Here is a 17255-nt window from a genome sequence, read left to right as displayed (position 1 = left end):
CACCTTCCCATGCTCCCCCCGTCGATCAATTGTAATCGCTGGACTGGCCCTCAGGGCTACGCTCCAGGGTCCAGAGGAACACGGCCCCGTCGGCCCCCGCGCTGACCAGGCCCTCGGGGCACCCCGCCAGGCCGCTAACCGCCGCCCGCCGCCGGGATCGCGCGCCGTGTGCCCGCTCCTCCCTCAGCACCAGCGGCGCGGACGGCAGGCCGGGATCAAACATGCGCAGGTCGCCATCCGCGTACCCGGCCGCCACCCAGCCGCCGGCCAGGCGCGTCAGCGCCGTCACCGCCCCGGCCTTCTTGTGCGCCGCCTGCCACAGCAGCGCGGGCGGTGCCCCCGCCCCCACAGCCGCCGGCTGAGCGGCGGCGCCGCTCAGCCGCCGTAGGTCCAGGGCCACTACCGCGCCGCCCACCGTGCCCGCCGCCAGGCTCCAGAGCCCCGAACTCGGGCCCAGCAGGCGCGTGACACCGTCGCCGGGGGTGGTCGGGTGGAGGCGCGCCACGGCGCTGCAGGCACGCGAATCCCACAGCACCAGGTTTCCGGACGCATCCTCCCCGCCCACCGCCAGGACGGCCTCGTCGATGTATGTCACCGCCCGCCCCTTCCGGGCCAGGCACTGCAGGTTGTTGTGGGGTTGGGTGGGGAGAGGCAGGGTCGGTGACGTGCAGGGCTTTGGTGAGGATCCCGGGAAACCTGGGAGCGAAGGAAGAGCTGGACAGTGGAGACTTTGTCCTCCACGCACTTCTACATCTCTGTCCTCGTGGCAGTCTGCCAGCAATCATGTCCCTTTCCTGAACCACTCGAGCATCAGATGACAGCAGCGAAATAAGCCTCCTCTCCTGCACACAGCACTCATTATCCACCCTCCCTTCCTGCCCACCTCCCACCCCCTACACCCCTCTTCTCCTCACCTGGTGCCACCACTCGGCGCAGGCGTGGCCGTCGGCATCCACACCCTTGGGCCGGCCCAGGCGCCAGGTGGCGACCACGCCGCCCTCACCCACCGCGGCAAAGGCGTCGGCGGCGGGGGACCATGCCAGGTCCTGGCAGCAGCCCCAGCCCCCCAGCTGGCTGGTCAGCGAGCCGGAGAAGAGGCGGGAGCCCATGGAGAGGAGGGAACCAGAACCCCAGGAGGCCAGGTCGGGCGGGGGGAGGGGGGTGAAAGAGGCCAAGGCCTCGCGCTCGCCAAACTGCCAGAGGTGCACGAAGCCGTGCCCATCCGCGCTCAAGAAGCTGGCAGGAAGGGGGGTTTGTGGGGTTGAGGGGGTGGATTGGACTGGAACGTGAGGACGTCTACTGATTCAAGGCTGCAAAAGGAGGGTGCATTTGTGTTGAGGTGCATGCACCTCCACCATACCCTCACGGCACTTCCCAGCGAACGCTCCGCGAGGCGCACCCCACAGGGCCCCTGAAACCCAGGACCTGATTCCCACGCTCAATCCCAGGGACTCACAACTGGCGGGTGGGGTGGGCGCAGAGGGCGCTGGCGTGCATGCTGCCCAGCTCCGGCAGGCCGTCGATGTGGCCGCGGGCCGGTGGCGTGTGGGGGCTGGTGGGCCCGCCGACGAAGCCCCCAAACCCAAGATCGGACTCGGCCATCGTGCTGGATCCCCACTTCTCGCTTTCCTCCCAGCTGTGAAGGAAGTTGGGGGGAAGGTTGGCTCTGGAGGTTGACACCTGCAGGTGTAGGCCATGCAGCTGGCTGCCAAGGGAGGTTGCACCTCGAGGCGGCATGCAGCGGTGGTTTCACCACCGCAAGTCACACCATACATGAGAGAGTGCACGCAGAAGGCATGATGCAACTTCACTCGTTGCAAGGCGATGCATCAAGGTCGATCCATCTTTGACCAGCATCGCGCTGCCTCCCCCCCCTCTCCTCCAGCACCCCCCACCTGGCCTGGTCGAAGATGTGGGAGATGATGCGCGAAAAGATGCCGCCCTGCGCCGCTGGCGCCTGAAAGCCGCCGACGTCGGGGGTGGAGACCGGGGTCTCCGGCCTGGACCCGGCCTCGGCCGCGCCCCTGTGCGCCGCGCTTTCCAGGGGAATGACGTCACTGGCCACGAGACCGTGGCGGTGGGTGGACACCACGAGAGCCCTGCCCCCCAACTCGTCAGGGGAGGTCAGCGAGCACAGCGCCAGCGCCCCGCACCGGTCGCCGTCCACACAGACAATGGGCTGCCTGCGATGGCGGAGGGTGAGGAAGTGGTGAGCAACACGTGCTTCAACTTCTTGAATAGGGGAAGGGTGGTGATTCTGACAGTCAAGTCGAGGCGTGCCAGGTGAGGGCAACCAGGAAGAGATTGGGGAAGCCGGGGCCCAAGTCAGGGGCCTCTCGGTAAGGGGTTGCTGATGCCATCAGACTCGACACTGTCCGCACCCTCACAAACCAGACCCTGTGCAACACAGAGCGCTCCATCGCCTTCAAAACTGGCCCCTACAACTTCCATTTCACCCCCCCTCCTCCCACTCCAAAACAAAATACACAAACCTCACCCCCCAGCACCCACCTCTTCAGCTCCCAGGCCGCCGCTGCCGTGCCCTCCCCCCCGCCCCGCGAGGAGGAGCTGACTCTGGAAAGCGCGCCCAGCCCCAGCGTGCTGCAGCTGCTGTCCCGCTCCGACCCCAGCCGCTCGGGCAGGGCCTCCGGCGCAAACGCCATCTCCTCGGCATCCAGTGCCGCGCACATCCCGGCGGCGGCGGCCGCGACGGCCCCCGCGTCCAGCGGCCACCTTGCCTCCGCCGCGGCGGCCAGGGCGCACTCAGCAAACGCCGCTGAGGTGTCATTACTTGAAGGGACCACGGCCTCATCAGACCGTGTGAGGCCCACCAGGGCGCTGGCGGCCAGGCGGGCGAGAAACGGCGTGAGAGGGTCAAGTGTTTTACTTAGTCCAGTCTCTTCGCCCTCCTTCGCGGCCGGGCCGATCGCGATGGCCGCGGCGGCGGAGCCCAGTGCCAACAGCGGCAACCGCGCCGCGTCCAGACTTGTGGCGGCCGCGGTCAGCGCCCCACGCAGTTGCTGGGCCAGGAGGGTCGCGTGGTCGGCATCATCGATGGCATCGCCATCACGTTCACGTTTGACATCATACACAGCAGCCTCCACACCCACAATGTGCGGGAGCAGGGCGGCGGCGAGGGCGGGGAGCTGCGCGGCAGCCAGGGCGCCGCCCCTCTCCCAGCGCACACGCCAGCACAGCGCGCAAAGCAGACCGGCATCGTCGCCCAGCAGCGCCGCGCGGGCTGCCGCCCCCCAGCCCCAGTCTTCCAGGTGATGTGGGGCTGCGGGTGCATTGGGTCCACTCGCGTGGTCCTGGGAATGGTGCTCGGGTTGGTGTAGGCTCATGTGGCGGTCCAGGAGGCGGGATGGGCCGGGCGGCGGCCGCCCGGCGGGAGCGGCGCCATCGCTGCCAGCTCCGAGGCTGCGCCCCTTCACCACGCCGCCGCCCTTCCCTCCCATCACCAGCACGACGATGCGCCGTATGAAGAGCGCCAGTTGCAGGTCGCTCAGCTCGCGCACGCACACGTCTAGCGCATCACTCACGTGGCCGCCCAGGAGGAAGAAGGCCGCCGCGAGGGAGAAGCGGTGCTGGCCCAGCAGGACGAATGCGTTCTTGGCGGCGGACTGCGCGTTGGCGGGCAGGCCAAAGTCCCGCCCCAGGAAATCGGCCTGCTTGCGCGCGTTGGTGGTGCGGTACAGGCCCTGTTTTGCGGTGTGTGGGGAGGGTTGGGGATTGGGAGGGCTCGCTGAGACTGCGTTCTTGCAGGCAGGAGCGAACTCCAAGAATTAAAAGGGACTCGAGAAGCACAGCTGCATCGCATGGGGCTGACTGAGAGACCCACACCCCACACACAGGTGCCGCACCTGCAGCGTCGCCTTCTTGCCCAGGGCGACGTACAGCAGGGCGCACGCGTCCGGCTTCCGCGCCGCGGCGAACTGGGCCTTGGCCAGCTTCTCGCCGACATCCAGCACCAGCCCCGGGTCGCGCAGCCAGAAGCCGGCCCCGGCAGCCCTCAGGGCCTCCCAGGTCGGCGGCTGGGCATGCCCGGCGTCGGCCCTCGTTCCCAAGAAGCTCGGGGCGGCGCTGGGGCCGGATTCGGACGCTGCTGTGCTGCCATCGACTGCTGCAGCCAGGCTCGGCAGCGCCTCCTCCAGCAGCACCTCCTGGGTACCTGTGGTGTGAGTGGAGTTTGAATTTGAGCTTCTCTTGCCCAGCCACCTTGCACCCACTGACCTGTGTGCAAGTCACAGGCTGCCAGGCCAGGGCAGGGTTTGAACATAGAAAAAGCACACGCTACAGACACCCCGTGCTCAAACAGTCACCTCCAACACCCACCTGACATGAGTGCCCAGACCACCGCCTCCAGACCCAGGCCGGAGTGAAGCTGCAGGGAAGCTGCCAGCCCGCCCTGTGGCATGCCGTGGTGGCCCGCCGCACGTGCTAGGTCCAGGAAGGCCCTGCCCGCCGGGTCGAGGCGGGCATGCCCTGCGGAATCGCTGGCAGCCAGGACCCTCGCCAAAGCCCCGCCGCCATTGCTACCCAGGCGACAAATCGCTGCGGTCACCCGCTCGGGGTCCGGCAGGTCTGGGTCTGCCTCAGACCGAGTGGACGCTGTCGAGGTTCCTCCTTGGGCCCGACTGCACCGCAGCTGTCCCTCCTCCTCGACAGGCTCCAGGGCTGGGACAGTGTGTGGCTCTATTGCAAGGGGGCCTCCTTGGTGAGATGCCTCGGCGTGCAAGGTGCCCATATCTCCCATTCCAAAGGCCGCAAGGTCCAGCATGCCAGTGGGCTCCACTGTGGACGGCATGCCTGGGGCATTTGCGGGTGCGGTGTCAAAGCCGCCCATGCCAAAGGCCGCAAGGTCCAGCATGCCAGTGGGCTCTGTGGATGCCTGCGTGCCAGCGGTGCTTGGAGCTGCAGCATCAAATGCGCCGCCCATGCCAAAGGCCGCAAGGTCCAGCATGCCAGTGTCCTGGGGTGCACGAGCGACACTTGCCGGGGACAAGGCCGCTGCATCCCATGGGGCCTCTGCGGTGTGCTGGGGTCCAATATCTCCTGCACCTTGCCCACCGTTTCGTTCTCGCTCCCAGCCATGAACATGCGTCGCTGTCGCCTCCCTGAGGCCGGCCAGGAGGGCAGGAAGGCGCAGCGCGACGCTCCACGCCGCCCACAGCGCCGCCAGCGCCCGCTGCAGCGCGGCTTCGGCCTCGCCACCCGGCGCACCGCCCTCCAGCGCAGCAGCTCGAGCGATCAGGAGGTGGACCGCCACCCCAGGCGCCCCACAGGCAAGCAGCGCTGCCAGCGTCGTGGCGCCGTGCGCCGGCAGGGGCCCATGCCTGGCCGCTATCGTCCTGGAGTGATTGCAAGGATGAGGGGAGCAGGGTCGGTCCACCGGTAGACGGCCCAAGCAGATGACAAGGCCGGCCAATCACGTTTTGCGCTTCAAATCCCCCGCAAGACTACCCTCTTCTTCACCTCGCCAAGCCGTGGAATCCCAAATCAGGGCCTGCCGCGTCCAGGAGAACGACGGAGGACCCGACGGCGGCGGCCAGGGCGCCGGGGCCCGCCGGGGTCAGGCATGCCAGCGCGCCTCCCTGCTGGCCCAGGTCCAGCCGCGCTGAGGGTGCCCACCTTCCGCCAGGCTGCTGGCAGTACAGCAGCGCATCGGCACCCAGCACCACTGCCAGGGCCGGTGCCACGGCATGCGGCACCCAGGCCAAGGAGGCCGCTGTTGTAACTCCGTCTCGCGCAAGGGGCGGCAGCGTCTGGACGGCGGCGTGCCTGCCGCGCCAGACGTGCAGCAGCAACGTGGGGGGGTCGGCAGCTTTCTTTCCAGCAGAGGCATCCGCGAGTGGTGTAGAGTCTGCCAGCGCGGGACCGCCCGTGAGGGCCGCCACCAGGCCACAGGCCCCCGCCGCCGCCACCAGCACGGTTGCTTCGTCGGGGAGCGCATACAGCCCCGCCGGCACCAGTTCCGCCCCGCTCTCGCCGTCGCGCTCGACCGCGCGCCAGGCGCGCAGCGCTCCCCGCTCGGCGCTCAGCAGCAGATCCAAACCTGCGCCCAGCACTCGCACATGCTCCGCCCCGCCCCAGGCCCCTTCAGCGCAGCCCGTCAGCGAGCGCTCTTTCCCCCAGCGCAGCGTCCAGGCCAGGCGTGGGCCGGCCCGATCCTGCGCCGCGGTTTCCAGCAGCAGGAGCGCCGCCCCACGGTCCCCGCCCGCCACCGCAATCGCGTGCAGGGCCACAGCCCGCGTTCCGGGCGGCAGGGCCTCCACGAGCGCGTCCCCGGTCCCGCCCACGACCACCAGGTCGCCCGTCGTCGCCAGCGCCAGCGCGGCGTCCTGCGTCCGCCAGCGGCGCCGCAAGGGCCGAGAACGCGTGTCGCCATCGGAGGCGGGCCCTCGGTAGGAGCGCGCCCCCGCGTCTGCGCCGGGTGCCGCGCCCGCCGCCCGCCCGACACCCTCCCCGTTGCGCCGTCCATGGTGCCCGAGACTCACCAGTGACATCGCCAGCACTGTCACGCCTGGCGGCACGAGGCTGGCGCTGCCCGGGGCTGGAAACAGGCAGCGCGCCGCCCCCGCGCCCCGCCTGCCGGCTTCCCACAGCAGGAGGCCACCGCCGGAGTCCAGGCTGCCCAGCTGGCCGCCGTAGGGGCTCCCTGCGATGTCTATGACTGGAGTCGCATGCCCCGTGGCGGCGCCGCGCCAGGCGCTCAGCAGGGTCAGAGCGGGCGGAAGCCCTGCGGTGCGGGGGGTGGGCCTAGGCCGGAAGAAGGTGCCGGGCTCCTGGACGGCGGCCGGGACCGTGGCGAAGCGGCTGCAGTCAATCCTGACCTGGCAGTAGAGGGGGGGAAAGCGGAGGTTCAGGCCTGGCTCTGGAGGGACTCGGCGAGCCCGGGCACAAGCAGAGGCCAGGAGGTCTCAACTTGTAACAGCAAACCTGCCAGAGGCCGACTCCTTCCAGGTGCACACCCAACCACCCCGAATCCCAGCCCTTGCCTCTGGCCGCGGCACGGCAGGTGGGGCGGCTGCTGCCGACTCCAGCACCAGGATCGTGCTGGACCCCTCCCGCGCCTCCAGGCGGCACGTCAGACTTGGAGGGCTGTCCATGTGGTGCGCCCCCCTCGGCCTCCGCTGCTCCAGCTGGCCCCAGAGCACCGCCTGCGCGGAGGTGACGGCGCCCGGGCCGGCACTGCTGGGACCCTCCTCGGCGCGCCAGGAAGAAACCACGACCGCCTGCAGCGCGCGCACGACGTGCACCCGCGTCAGCGTGGATATGTGGGGTGCGGTTCCAGCCGGCTCCATCCCGGGCGGGCCCTCAGCTGCGCGGCAGCGGGACACCAGCCACAGCAGGTCGTCGTCGGGCGGGGCGCGGCGCGGCGTCAGGTCGCCGGCGTCGTGCGTCGCGCCTGGGCCCGATCCTTTGTCACCCTCCTCTTCCTCACGCTCCTCCTCAGCCCAGGCGGCGCGCAGGCTGCCGGGGTAAAAGCCCTGGGCGGGGCCCTGGATGACCATGGCCATGCAGAAGAAGGAGTCCAACTGCGGCTGCTGGGTCGGGTCAGCGGCAGGCTGCACCAGCGCCATCTCCACCCACAGCCGCACATCCCCGTCTGTGTGGAGAGGACAGGGTGCAGTGGCGTGGTAGGCAAGGGAGCATCGTGGCACGGGCAAAGACTGAGTGGGCAGGATCCTTACCGTGCGAATGCATGATGATCCAGAGCAGGTTTCAGTGCCCCCACACATTCGCCCCTGGGTCTGCACTGACCCAGCACAGGAACGAGTCCCTCCTCCAGTACTTCACCGCCCAGCGATAACACACCATCACACCTGCGCCGACGGTGAGCAGGGCCGGGTGGTCCTTCAGCGCGCCGGGCCCCCCGCCGGCCAGGCCCGTGGCTGCGGGCTTCCGCAGCACGCGCCGGCTCCAGGCCAGGCCCAGGACGGGGCAGGGGTGGCGCAGCTTCTCGCGCCGCGCGCCCGAGCCCTGCGCGCCGGACTCTGCCGGCGGCCACCAGACGGAGACGGCCGGGTCGCGGCAGGCGGGCGCAGCCGCCGAGGCGGCGGGCGCTGCCGGCGACTGCCCCGCTGCCAGCGTGCCCTGTGCTTCCGGCGGGCGGATGGTCCAGTGCTCCGTCAGGCGGCGCGCAGGCCAGTCCAGGCGCAGCATGCTCAGCGTGCCGTCTGCCAGGCACACAAACAGACCGTCGACTCGAGCCGTCCAACTGCAGCCTGAGAGAGGGGAGGGCAGGGGCCGGCGCGCTACCACTTTGCCCGTCCTTGTCCCGGCGTGGCTCTCCCAGGGGCCAATCCCTAGGGTGCCGGCCAGGGAGACAACGACTAGTTCGCTGGCGGTGGCGGCGGCCACGAGGGCGGTGGGGCCTCCTCCCCAGCGCACCAGTACCACCGGGTCGCTGGGCGACGCGGCCACGGGTGTGACCAGCAGCGTGTGCAGGGGCACCGAGTCGCCAGATGGCCGAGCAGACTCTGGATACTTTGGAGTTGTGGACCGGTGTGCAGGAGCGGGAGGGGTCAGTCACATGGCGATCACAGGCTGGGGATCGCACCCACAAGACCCCGTCAACACCTCCCGTCACCCTCCCACCACTCCCACCTGGGCGCAGCAGAGCGCGAGGCCCCCATCGCGCGTTCCATACACGGCATAGACTTGGTTTGTTGAGCCTGGGACCGTGAACTCGTGCGTGGGGCTGGCTGGGATGCTCGGCGTCCGCGCACCGATCGCCAGTGCGTCCCACGCCATCCCGGCTCCCATATCCACCTCCTCCCCTCAGGTGAGGCCTGATGTACCACAATCACCCATTATGTTGTGAAGGCTGATCGTATGTCAAGGAGGGGTTGTGGGCTCTTGCGCCAGGGCCGTGAAGATGCGAAACCCCAATCGTTTTGCTCGTTGTGATGCCCATGCATTCGCGCGCTCAAAGTGTGTGTACCTCGGCCCTCTCACCGACACCCCCCACCCCGTCTGACATGCATGGCCCCTGCTCACTCCGGCGGCATGGTCATCCGACCTTCATTTACAGTCGGGGCCGTGTATGTCATCAACAACGCCTCGCACCTCGGCCCGAGGCTGCCGGCGGACAGAGGATTCCGTCCAACAATACTTATTGTATGCATCCCAGCGATGCCCTGCGTCCCTGCGGATATCGATGCCAAGGAGCAGCGCCCTGCAGTCAGGCGCGCCGTTGGCCCGCGCCAGGACCTACAGCTTGGTCTGGGTCTGCGTCCTGGCGGGCCCACCGTTGACCTTCATCTGTGCCATGAAGCGCACCCAGTGCTCCTGGTAGGAGGGCGCCATCAGCTCCCGGGTCAGCCTGAGGAAGGTGCAGCCCCTCAGGGGCGGCAGCTGTGATGGGGGTGGGGAACAAGATGAGGGTAATGTTTTGTTGGTTTTTTCTTAGGGGATGAGGAAGGGGTGGAGCTGCGGGGGCCGGTACCGCTGACATGCCCCTGCCATGGCAGGTCCCTCTTGAAGGATGCTGTCGGTGCAAAGCAAGCTGTAGTCGCAGCTTCCGAAACAGCTCACAGACCGAGGAACTCCACGGCCGACGTGCCTGGCCTCCAAGGGCCCCCCCCCCCAAAAAAACCCTCGCCCCTCCTCCCCTTCAATCACCTCCCTCACCCCCCTTCACACCATCCCACCTGGTACGGCGGGCCGCCCGCCCCGTCCCGCCCGCCCCCGGCTCCGCGCCCCGCGCTTTCCTCCAGCGGCGAGCCCCAGGCGCGCGAGTTGCGCACGATGCGCGCCAGCGCGGCCTCGTCCACGGAGGCCGGCATGAAGCAGGGCAGCGCATTCTCGCCCGCCAGCGGCACGCCGTGCGCAGCGGCGGCTTCGCGCACCTGTCGCAGCACGCCCTCCGGCCCGCACAGCGCCTCGGGCGGGTGCTGAGCGTCGCACATCTCCACGCAGGTCAGCGTGGCCGCTGCGCCGTGGCGCGCGCACAGCGCGCACAGCGCGGCGTACCCGTCGCGCTCCGGCGTGTTGTAGTAGCCCGCCGTCAGCTCCGCGGCGTGGCTGGGCGTCTGGTACCACCAGTGCACGCCCGCCAGCTTCAGCGACAACGCCACGCACGCGCCGCGCGGCCCGGGGCGCGCGGCAGCGGCCGTCGCGGCCGCCGTCTCCTCCCCGCCCAGGTTCTCCCCGGACACCGAGGAGCGGAGGGAGGAGAAGCTGGGCTGGTGGTGCATGCGCGGCGCCGCGGCCGCCGCGGGGGCCCCGGGCCGGCCCCAGGGCGCCGCCACCGCCGCCGCAGCCTCGGCCACCGCCGCCAGCTCGGCCGCAGAGGCCACGGAGCCGCTGCGCCCCGCCTGCCACAGCGACAGGCCGTGGGCGGAGCCACCGGGGCCGGCCAGCGCCGCGTCCGCCCCGCCCGCGGCGCCCAGGGTCTCCATGGTGCGGCTGCGCCGCAGGGCTAGCGCGGGCGCGGCCGGCGGCGCGCCCAGGCCCACGCAGTTCCAGGGCAGCCGCTGTGCGGCGGAGTCCGGGCCGGGCCGCGCGGCGGGGGGCAGCAGACGCTGCGCCGCCGACTCCTGGTCGGGCCGCGCGGCGGGGGGCAGCAGGCTGGCGCTGCCAAAGGGGCCGTTGAACCCTCCCGCGCCGCCGGGCGACGCCATGCCGGCGAAACTGACGGCGGCCATCATTCCGTCGGGGGTGCCATTTGCCGGCGGGGGCTGGGGCAGGTGGAAAGAGTGGCTGGGGGAAGCCGGGGGCGGTCCGTCGCCCTGCCACGTCGCCACAGGCCCGCCGCCTGGGTGTTGTGATGGGGGGCCCCTGCCGCGGGTGCGGGGGTTGGGGGAGCTAGAGGGAGCCGGGCTCACGGTGCCTCCGACCCCGACCGAGGTGTGGGGCGACCCCACCATCGTGTCAGAGCTGCGGGGCGAGGGGTCACCTGCAAGCCAAGGGGGGGGGGAAGGGTATGTGTAAGTAAGGGGAGGTGCAGGCATGCCTGGGACCTGTATGTTGAGCCAGACCCAGGGACGACAGGGTCAGCACGGGACAGCATGAAAGTTGTTAGACCCCGGCAATCTCTAGCACATACCCACACTTGTGCACCCTGCCGGCAGTTGGCAACCCCGGTCTGCCCCAGTACTCATTATAATGCGCACCGCTGCTTGAGCCCCCTGGGGAGTTGAACACGGAAGTCACGGCCGTGAGCATACGCTCCCCATGCTCTAGGAGGGCGTCCGAGTACCAGCCCAGGAAAAACTCGCCCTGCGGGGACTGCCAACCCCCATTCCAGGTCTGGAAAAAGCCCGTCTCCTGCATTGTGATGAGGGCATGCTGAGCTGGTGGGCAAAAAGAGCAAGACTGGATTAGGTTTGGACCCCTGGCACGCCGGCACATGAGAAGCGAGCACTGGCACGGCTACACCCCTCTCGCAGCAGCACCACCACCCAGGCCCACGGCTCCAGAGCTGCCGGCCTAGGAGCGGAATGGTCGACAGAATCACCCCCCCTCATGCGCGTTTGCACCCCCGCACGTTGAGACACTCGCACCTCTGGATGTGAATTGTAGCTCCCAGCGTTTGAAGGGCCAGAGTTCCCCCACTCCGGGTGGCCGGCGGCACCTGCGGCGCGCGCCAGGCTGGCCAAGGCCCGCCTGTCATAGCACTGGAATTCGCCGATGCCCTGCGACGAGGGGTGCAGTGGGCGCGAGTCAGGCGGCTGCCAAGATGACCAGCTGTGTGAGGCCTCTGAACGACTGCTCAACTGTCATTCAGAGAATCAAACAGGCCCTGCGGCCACAACCTCATCCGCCAACCTGATACACTGCCACACTAGCTATCCTCTCCCAGGACACCCCTTCAGTCAGCCTCCCGGCTCCCTCCTTGACTCATCATCCAGCCACACAACCCCACACCCTCGTCTCCATAACAAAGTTACCCCAACATGTGCTCACAGGAAAGCGCCAGCCGTTTGTCTCTGGGTAGGCTGGGTATCGCAGCTCTCCGCACGGACCAGACCCGACAACTACCTCCTCTATGAGCGAGCCCAGCTCGCCCATGAACTCGTCCCGGAATGCCCTTCGACAATGGTGAGGGAAGGCGTTGTGAAGATGGCTGTCCCACACCCTTGTTCTTTCTCCCTGCTTCCTCCTTGCCAAACATCAAGCAGCATCACTGGAAGGGAGCGATCGACACAAGGGCGGCCGACTGCACCCCACAGGGCACCCCGCTGAAGTCACCAAACCCCCTGCCCGCGCGTGCCCAAATCACCTCATGAAGTCAATGTAGCACTCCATGACGGAGCGACCTCGAAGCAAGCCCGGCTCCGTCTCTGCAAACCAGGAAATGTACTCCCGGTTGCGTTGCCCGGGGCTCGACTCCCGGGGCCGGTCGGTGAAGAAGATGTCAGGGTCGCTGTCGCCGACCTTGTGGACCCAGGGTGGGAGGGGCACCAGGGCGTTGTCCCCAACATTGCCCCCGCAGGCATGAAAGCTCATCACCACCTGGGGCAAGGGGGCATGCGCATTTGAGTGGGGAACGTTAAACAACCCCCCAACATCCGCAAGCAGGATCCTGTAATTTTTGTATGGCCAGCAGACCCTGCATCCTGGATCTCACCTGGAATTTTAGGCCCAGGGGCTTTATTGCGGAGAAGAGCTGGCGGTAACCACTCCAGTCATACCTCCTGGGCGACCTCTCCACGGCTCCCCACTGCCAAATGGAAGGGAGGATAGAGAGGTCAATGCTGGCCCTTCCTCAGCAAGCTTCCAGGTGCCCAGGCCAGCAGAAAACCCCCATGCATGGCTACCCACTACCTCCCCTTGGAGCCACTCACCCACACATCAACGGCCACGCCGTGGATGCCAGTGGCCGCCAGCTGGCGAATGGCGGGTAAAAACCACTTGGAGGAGGCGTAGCGAAACACGCCGTCTGCGTTCACCGTGTCAAGCGGCAGCATCACCATGACCGGCACGGAGGTGGTGGCGCAGGAGGCGGGCTCCTCCTCGCCCATGCTGACCCTGGCACTCTGAAAATTGCTGTGCGAGCCAGGTTGGCCTGCACGCAGGGTTTGTGGTGGGTGGGGAGGGTTGCCTGCACGTGTGTGCCGTCCAGTGCGGGCACGAGTGCCGGATGCAGCATGCAATCCATTGCCCTGCCCCAGACTCACCCGCCTCCCAAGCTGCCTGGGGCACCATGGGCCGAGCGCTACCTTGAAAGGGTCCGCCTGACCCCAGGGGGCGGGACGAAACCCTGCCCACTCCCTGTTTGACCTCTATGCTACGTGGATTTCTATGAAAGGCACCGAGGCGAGTGTACTGGCTGGTGGTGGGCCTGCAGGGGCTGGGCAGCATAGCCCAGCGCACCCCGGCGGAGCGCGATGCGCCAAGGGTATCGGCGCAGATCACCCTCTGGACGATCGGGATGGGAAGGAATCACGCCCTGCCTCGGCCACCATATTTTTCCATCCCTGCCTCGGGGGCGCTGGCACGCACAGCACAGCAAACTGGCACATGCCCAGGGGTCGGGGAGTACGGCGTTGCAGCTTCGCGGGATGTGCACACACCCGCGCTTTCTTAGGCCTTGACAGCTAACGATCCAGCTGCTTGGCTAGGAAATTTACTCTTGACTTACAAGACACAGCTTGGTTCAACATGAAATACAACGAAGAGAACTGTTCAGGGGCACCCTCTCTACTCCACACCCTCAATCTTGTCCTCCACATCAGTGTACCTGAAATTGAGCATGGGTGGGGTGGGGCAGTGAGGCATTGCAACAGCACATGGCAGAATGCAGGCCGACACACGCAGGTGCGCCTCGCTCAGCATCATTCACAGGTGAGCAATGCAGCTGAACCCTCCTTGCCCCCTTTACACGCCGCTCCACCCCGCGTCCTCACATCTGGCGCAGCTTCTCGATCTGGTCCTCGGATGCCTCCCAGTACCCGCGCCCATTGGCCTCCAGGAAGGTAGCCACCAGCTTGCGGAAGGAGTTGGGGTTGGCCTGCATCAACCTCGCGGCCATCTCCGGGTCGTCGATGAAGGTGTTGTTAGCCTTTGCGGGATGATTGGGGGGAGAGGAGGGTTTGGGGTTGTGAAGGAGTGACAGACACGGGATGAGCCGAAGGATGTCTGCAAGGAAGCGCAAGGGCTGCCCTAGCAGCTTTCCCACAACATGCTGTTGCAGTCTTGTGCCCAGCTCCCGTCGCAAAGGCCCTGGTCTGTATACATTGGGAGTGTCCTTCCAGCACACAAGCATGTGCCTGTGAGTTGTGCAGGCTCACTGAACTGTACCAAACCCCTCAAAATACTTTGCTCGAAAACAACTACTCCCCCCCCCCACCTCCCCCCCCTCTCACACACCTCGTCGTACACCCAGTTGTCCACGGCGCCCGCGGTGGCGGACCAGCCCATGGTGTTCGTCAGGCGCTTCTGGATCTCCCGCACACCCTCGTAACCGCTGGACAGCATGCCCTCATACCACTTGGGGTTGAGCAGCTTGGTGCGCGCGTCCAGCCTCACCGTCTCGCCCAGGGACCGGACCTGGGCGTTGGCGGTGGTGGTGTCGGCGATGAAGGCGCGCGGCTTCTGCCCGTCGCTGCGCAGGCCCTGGACCAGCTTGGTGGGGTCGGAGTCGAAGTAGTGGCTCACGTCTGTGTATTGTTGTTTTGGGGTGTGTGGGTGTGTGTGTGAAGAAATGGGGTGGTGTACTCGTGAAGTTAGGGAGGGAAGAGAAGGGAGGGGACGCAAGGAGATGGGTAGGGCAGCAGAGGAGTACCAGGACAGCAAGGGTGTCAGAGAAGAGTGTACGAGGGCTCATGGGGACCTCCTTTTCGGCTTTCGATTCACACAACCCGGCCCTCTCAACCCCCACTCGGCCCTCTCAACCCCCACCCGCCCACCACCCACCACCACCCTCACCAGTGAGCGAGATCTCGGACGAGTCCAGGTTCTGGAAGGTCACCTCCACCGTCTTCAGGGCGGAGACAAAGATGTCGCGTGACTCCTCCCCCCCCGCGCCGGGGCGGTCGGAGTTGAAGGCAAAGGACTTGCGCGACAGGTACATCTCCTGCAGCTGCTGCTCGTCGGACCAGGAAGAGTTCTCCACTGCCAGGTTGACGTTGGAGGAGTAAGAGCCGGAGCTGTTGCTGAAGACGCGGGTGGCAGAGTCGCGCAGGCTACGCCCCGTCTCCTCCGCCTGCGCCAGCGCGTGCTTGCGCACGAAGTTCATCTCCAGCGGCTCGTCTTGCTCAGCCGCCATCTTGATGGCGCGGTCCAGCAGCGCCATCTGTTTGGGGTTGGGGTGGGGAGGTGGGGTTGAGACAGGGGGATGTGTGAGGGGTTCTTGTTGTGGGAGTCGGGATGTGGATGTCGGGTCCTGGGGCGTTAGGACAGCTGGCAAGGCGCCGCAATGACACGAGCAAGGCATTCCCCTGAGGTTCCTTCCCCCCACACGCACCTGGTTGACAAAGAGGTCGCGGAAGACGCCGGAGCAGTTGACCACGACGTCGATCCGGGGCCTGCCCAAGTCCTCCAGGGACACCAGCTCCAGCTTGTTGACCCGGCCCAGCGCATCGGGGACGGGGCGCACGCCCACCATCCAGCACACCTTAGAATGGGGTGGGGAGGAAAGAAAGGGAGTGAGATGGGAGATGGGGATTGAGACTTGGGTGAAGATTGACAGGTGCGATGGAGAGGTGTGTTACTGTGATGGCGATTCATTAAGTTTAAGAATTGCAATGATCCTTCTCTATCTTTGCCCATGAGAGACCCCATTGGATCAAATCACAGTCACGCACCATCTTCTCTTTTCAATCCCCCTCCCCCCCTCCCCAACCAGTCTACCAACTGACCTGGGCCAGAGACTCGCCGTAGGTCTTGATGTTGTCGGTGCCCCACAGCACGACGGCAATGCTCTCTGGGTAGTTGCCACCCATCTCCTGACGCTGACGCTCCAGCAGGCGGTCCACCACCACCTTGGCGTTCTTCACCGCCGCTGCGGTGGGGATGCTCTGCGGGTCCAGGGCGTGGATGTTCTTGCCGGTGGGCAGCACCCCCGGGTTGCGGATGGGGTCGCCCCCCGGGCCGGGCTCCACGTACTCGCCGCGCAGCGCGGACTTCAGCGCGCCCAGCTCATTGTCCTGCACGATCTTGGCCAGGCAGCCCGCCAGGTAGTCGAACAGCGTGCGCAGCTCCTCGCGCTTGGCACGGGCGAAGGGCGTGCCCTTCAGCGGCGCCAGCCAGGCCTCGCGCTCCAGCCCAAACATGCGGCCCAGGCCGCCGCCGGTGGTGGAGCGCTTGACGCGGCCCGCGCTGTCCACCTGGCCGGAGACAAAGGCGCGCACCGCCTCGCGGCAGGTGTCGGTGATCAGCGCAAGGTCCTCCACGTCCTTGAGCACGCCACGGTTGGAGCCCGCGTACACCTCCTCGATGCTGCGACCTGCCGCCCGGGCCAGGATGCCGGGCAGGCCCCGGATCGGTGGGTCGGCATCTGATGTGAGGGGCATTGGGTTTGGGGATCAGGAGGGGTTGTGAGCTTGGTCAGAATCTGAGGGATGGGTGGCACTGGACGCAGGGTGGGTCTGAGCTCAGCAGCCAATGCTGGACCCTGGCGCCCCCCACCCGCCCTCCCTTTGACCGCTGGACCTGCGGGCACAGCCGGATTCAAGGCCCAGCACCCTCACCTGGGCGGTCCAGCTCGGCGATGTTGACCAGCGTGGCGATGGCCTCCTCGGCAGTGGGGGGGACGCCCACCACGTGCAGCCCGCAGGGCAGCAGCCGCGACTCGATCTCCATCAGCTTCTGGTACACCTTGCCTGGAGAGGTGGGAATGGGGGAGGAGGGGAGGGGATGTACGCCATCAGCCCAAACGGCTGGGATGCATGGGCACATCCAAGGGTCGATAGAGACACTACGATGCACAGTGCTCCCCAGCCACCCAGATGTTGGCATGAATGATACCATCATACTTCCAAACCAACAACCACATCACAAAGCTCTGGATTTCCACGCACCCACGACAGAGTCCCTGTCCTCCATGGTGAGGTCTCTGGCCTCGGCGTCGGGCAGCTCCACATCCTGTTGGGGCCAACAGATGATGATGATGATGTGTGTGTGTGTGTGTGAATACTGCCTCCTTGGGCTGCCAGTGAACAGTACTCCCACAAGTTGGCCCTCCCACACAACGCCACACCTTGTCGAGGTTGCACTGCCGGGCCGTCTCGATGATGCTGGCTGCGACGGCGGAGGCACGCCCCGTCTCACGCATCGACTGGTAGCTACTGATCAGCTCCTTGAGC

General features: G+C 67.1%; 2 protein-coding genes across 2 annotated transcripts in view; both read right to left on the bottom strand.

Moving 5' to 3' along the window:
* Nucleotides 1-25: 25 nt before the first annotated feature.
* F751_2830 (Beta-amylase 1, chloroplastic) lies at nucleotides 26-13155 on the bottom strand (the record flags this gene model as incomplete). The annotated part of the gene is made up of 26 exons (XM_011398143.1): nucleotides 26-619; nucleotides 915-1236; nucleotides 1457-1636; nucleotides 1896-2183; nucleotides 2512-2666; nucleotides 2832-3311; nucleotides 3435-3701; nucleotides 3864-4171; nucleotides 4336-4590; nucleotides 5071-5351; nucleotides 5632-6400; nucleotides 6617-6833; nucleotides 7047-7321; nucleotides 7445-7538; nucleotides 7915-8483; nucleotides 9255-9360; nucleotides 9753-10029; nucleotides 10543-10685; nucleotides 10833-10903; nucleotides 11121-11274; nucleotides 11511-11642; nucleotides 11914-12037; nucleotides 12230-12462; nucleotides 12578-12670; nucleotides 12795-13015; nucleotides 13128-13155. 26 exons carry the CDS (start codon nucleotides 13153-13155, stop codon nucleotides 26-28), a joined length of 6636 nt encoding a protein of 2211 aa, XP_011396445.1.
* A 495-nt stretch (nucleotides 13156-13650) lies between these two features.
* F751_2829 (Magnesium-chelatase subunit H) overlaps nucleotides 13651-17255 on the bottom strand; it is a gene marked incomplete at both ends in the record, with an annotated part of 8546 nt that continues 4941 nt past the window's right edge. Inside the window, 9 exons of the mRNA XM_011398142.1 lie at nucleotides 13651-13690; nucleotides 13857-14011; nucleotides 14320-14602; nucleotides 14898-15244; nucleotides 15416-15565; nucleotides 15810-16447; nucleotides 16641-16772; nucleotides 16971-17034; nucleotides 17150-17248. Coding sequence (XP_011396444.1) covers nucleotides 13651-13690; nucleotides 13857-14011; nucleotides 14320-14602; nucleotides 14898-15244; nucleotides 15416-15565; nucleotides 15810-16447; nucleotides 16641-16772; nucleotides 16971-17034; nucleotides 17150-17248 — 1908 coding nt within the window. The remainder of the gene's footprint in view (nucleotides 13691-13856; nucleotides 14012-14319; nucleotides 14603-14897; nucleotides 15245-15415; nucleotides 15566-15809; nucleotides 16448-16640; nucleotides 16773-16970; nucleotides 17035-17149; nucleotides 17249-17255) is intronic.

This window comes from Auxenochlorella protothecoides (genome assembly GCF_000733215.1).
Source record: "Auxenochlorella protothecoides strain 0710 unplaced genomic scaffold scaffold30, whole genome shotgun sequence".
Taxonomy (NCBI): domain Eukaryota; kingdom Viridiplantae; phylum Chlorophyta; class Trebouxiophyceae; order Chlorellales; family Chlorellaceae; genus Auxenochlorella; species Auxenochlorella protothecoides.
The sequence above is the reverse complement of the archived record's forward strand: the minus strand, read 5'-3'. Positions and strand labels throughout refer to the sequence as shown.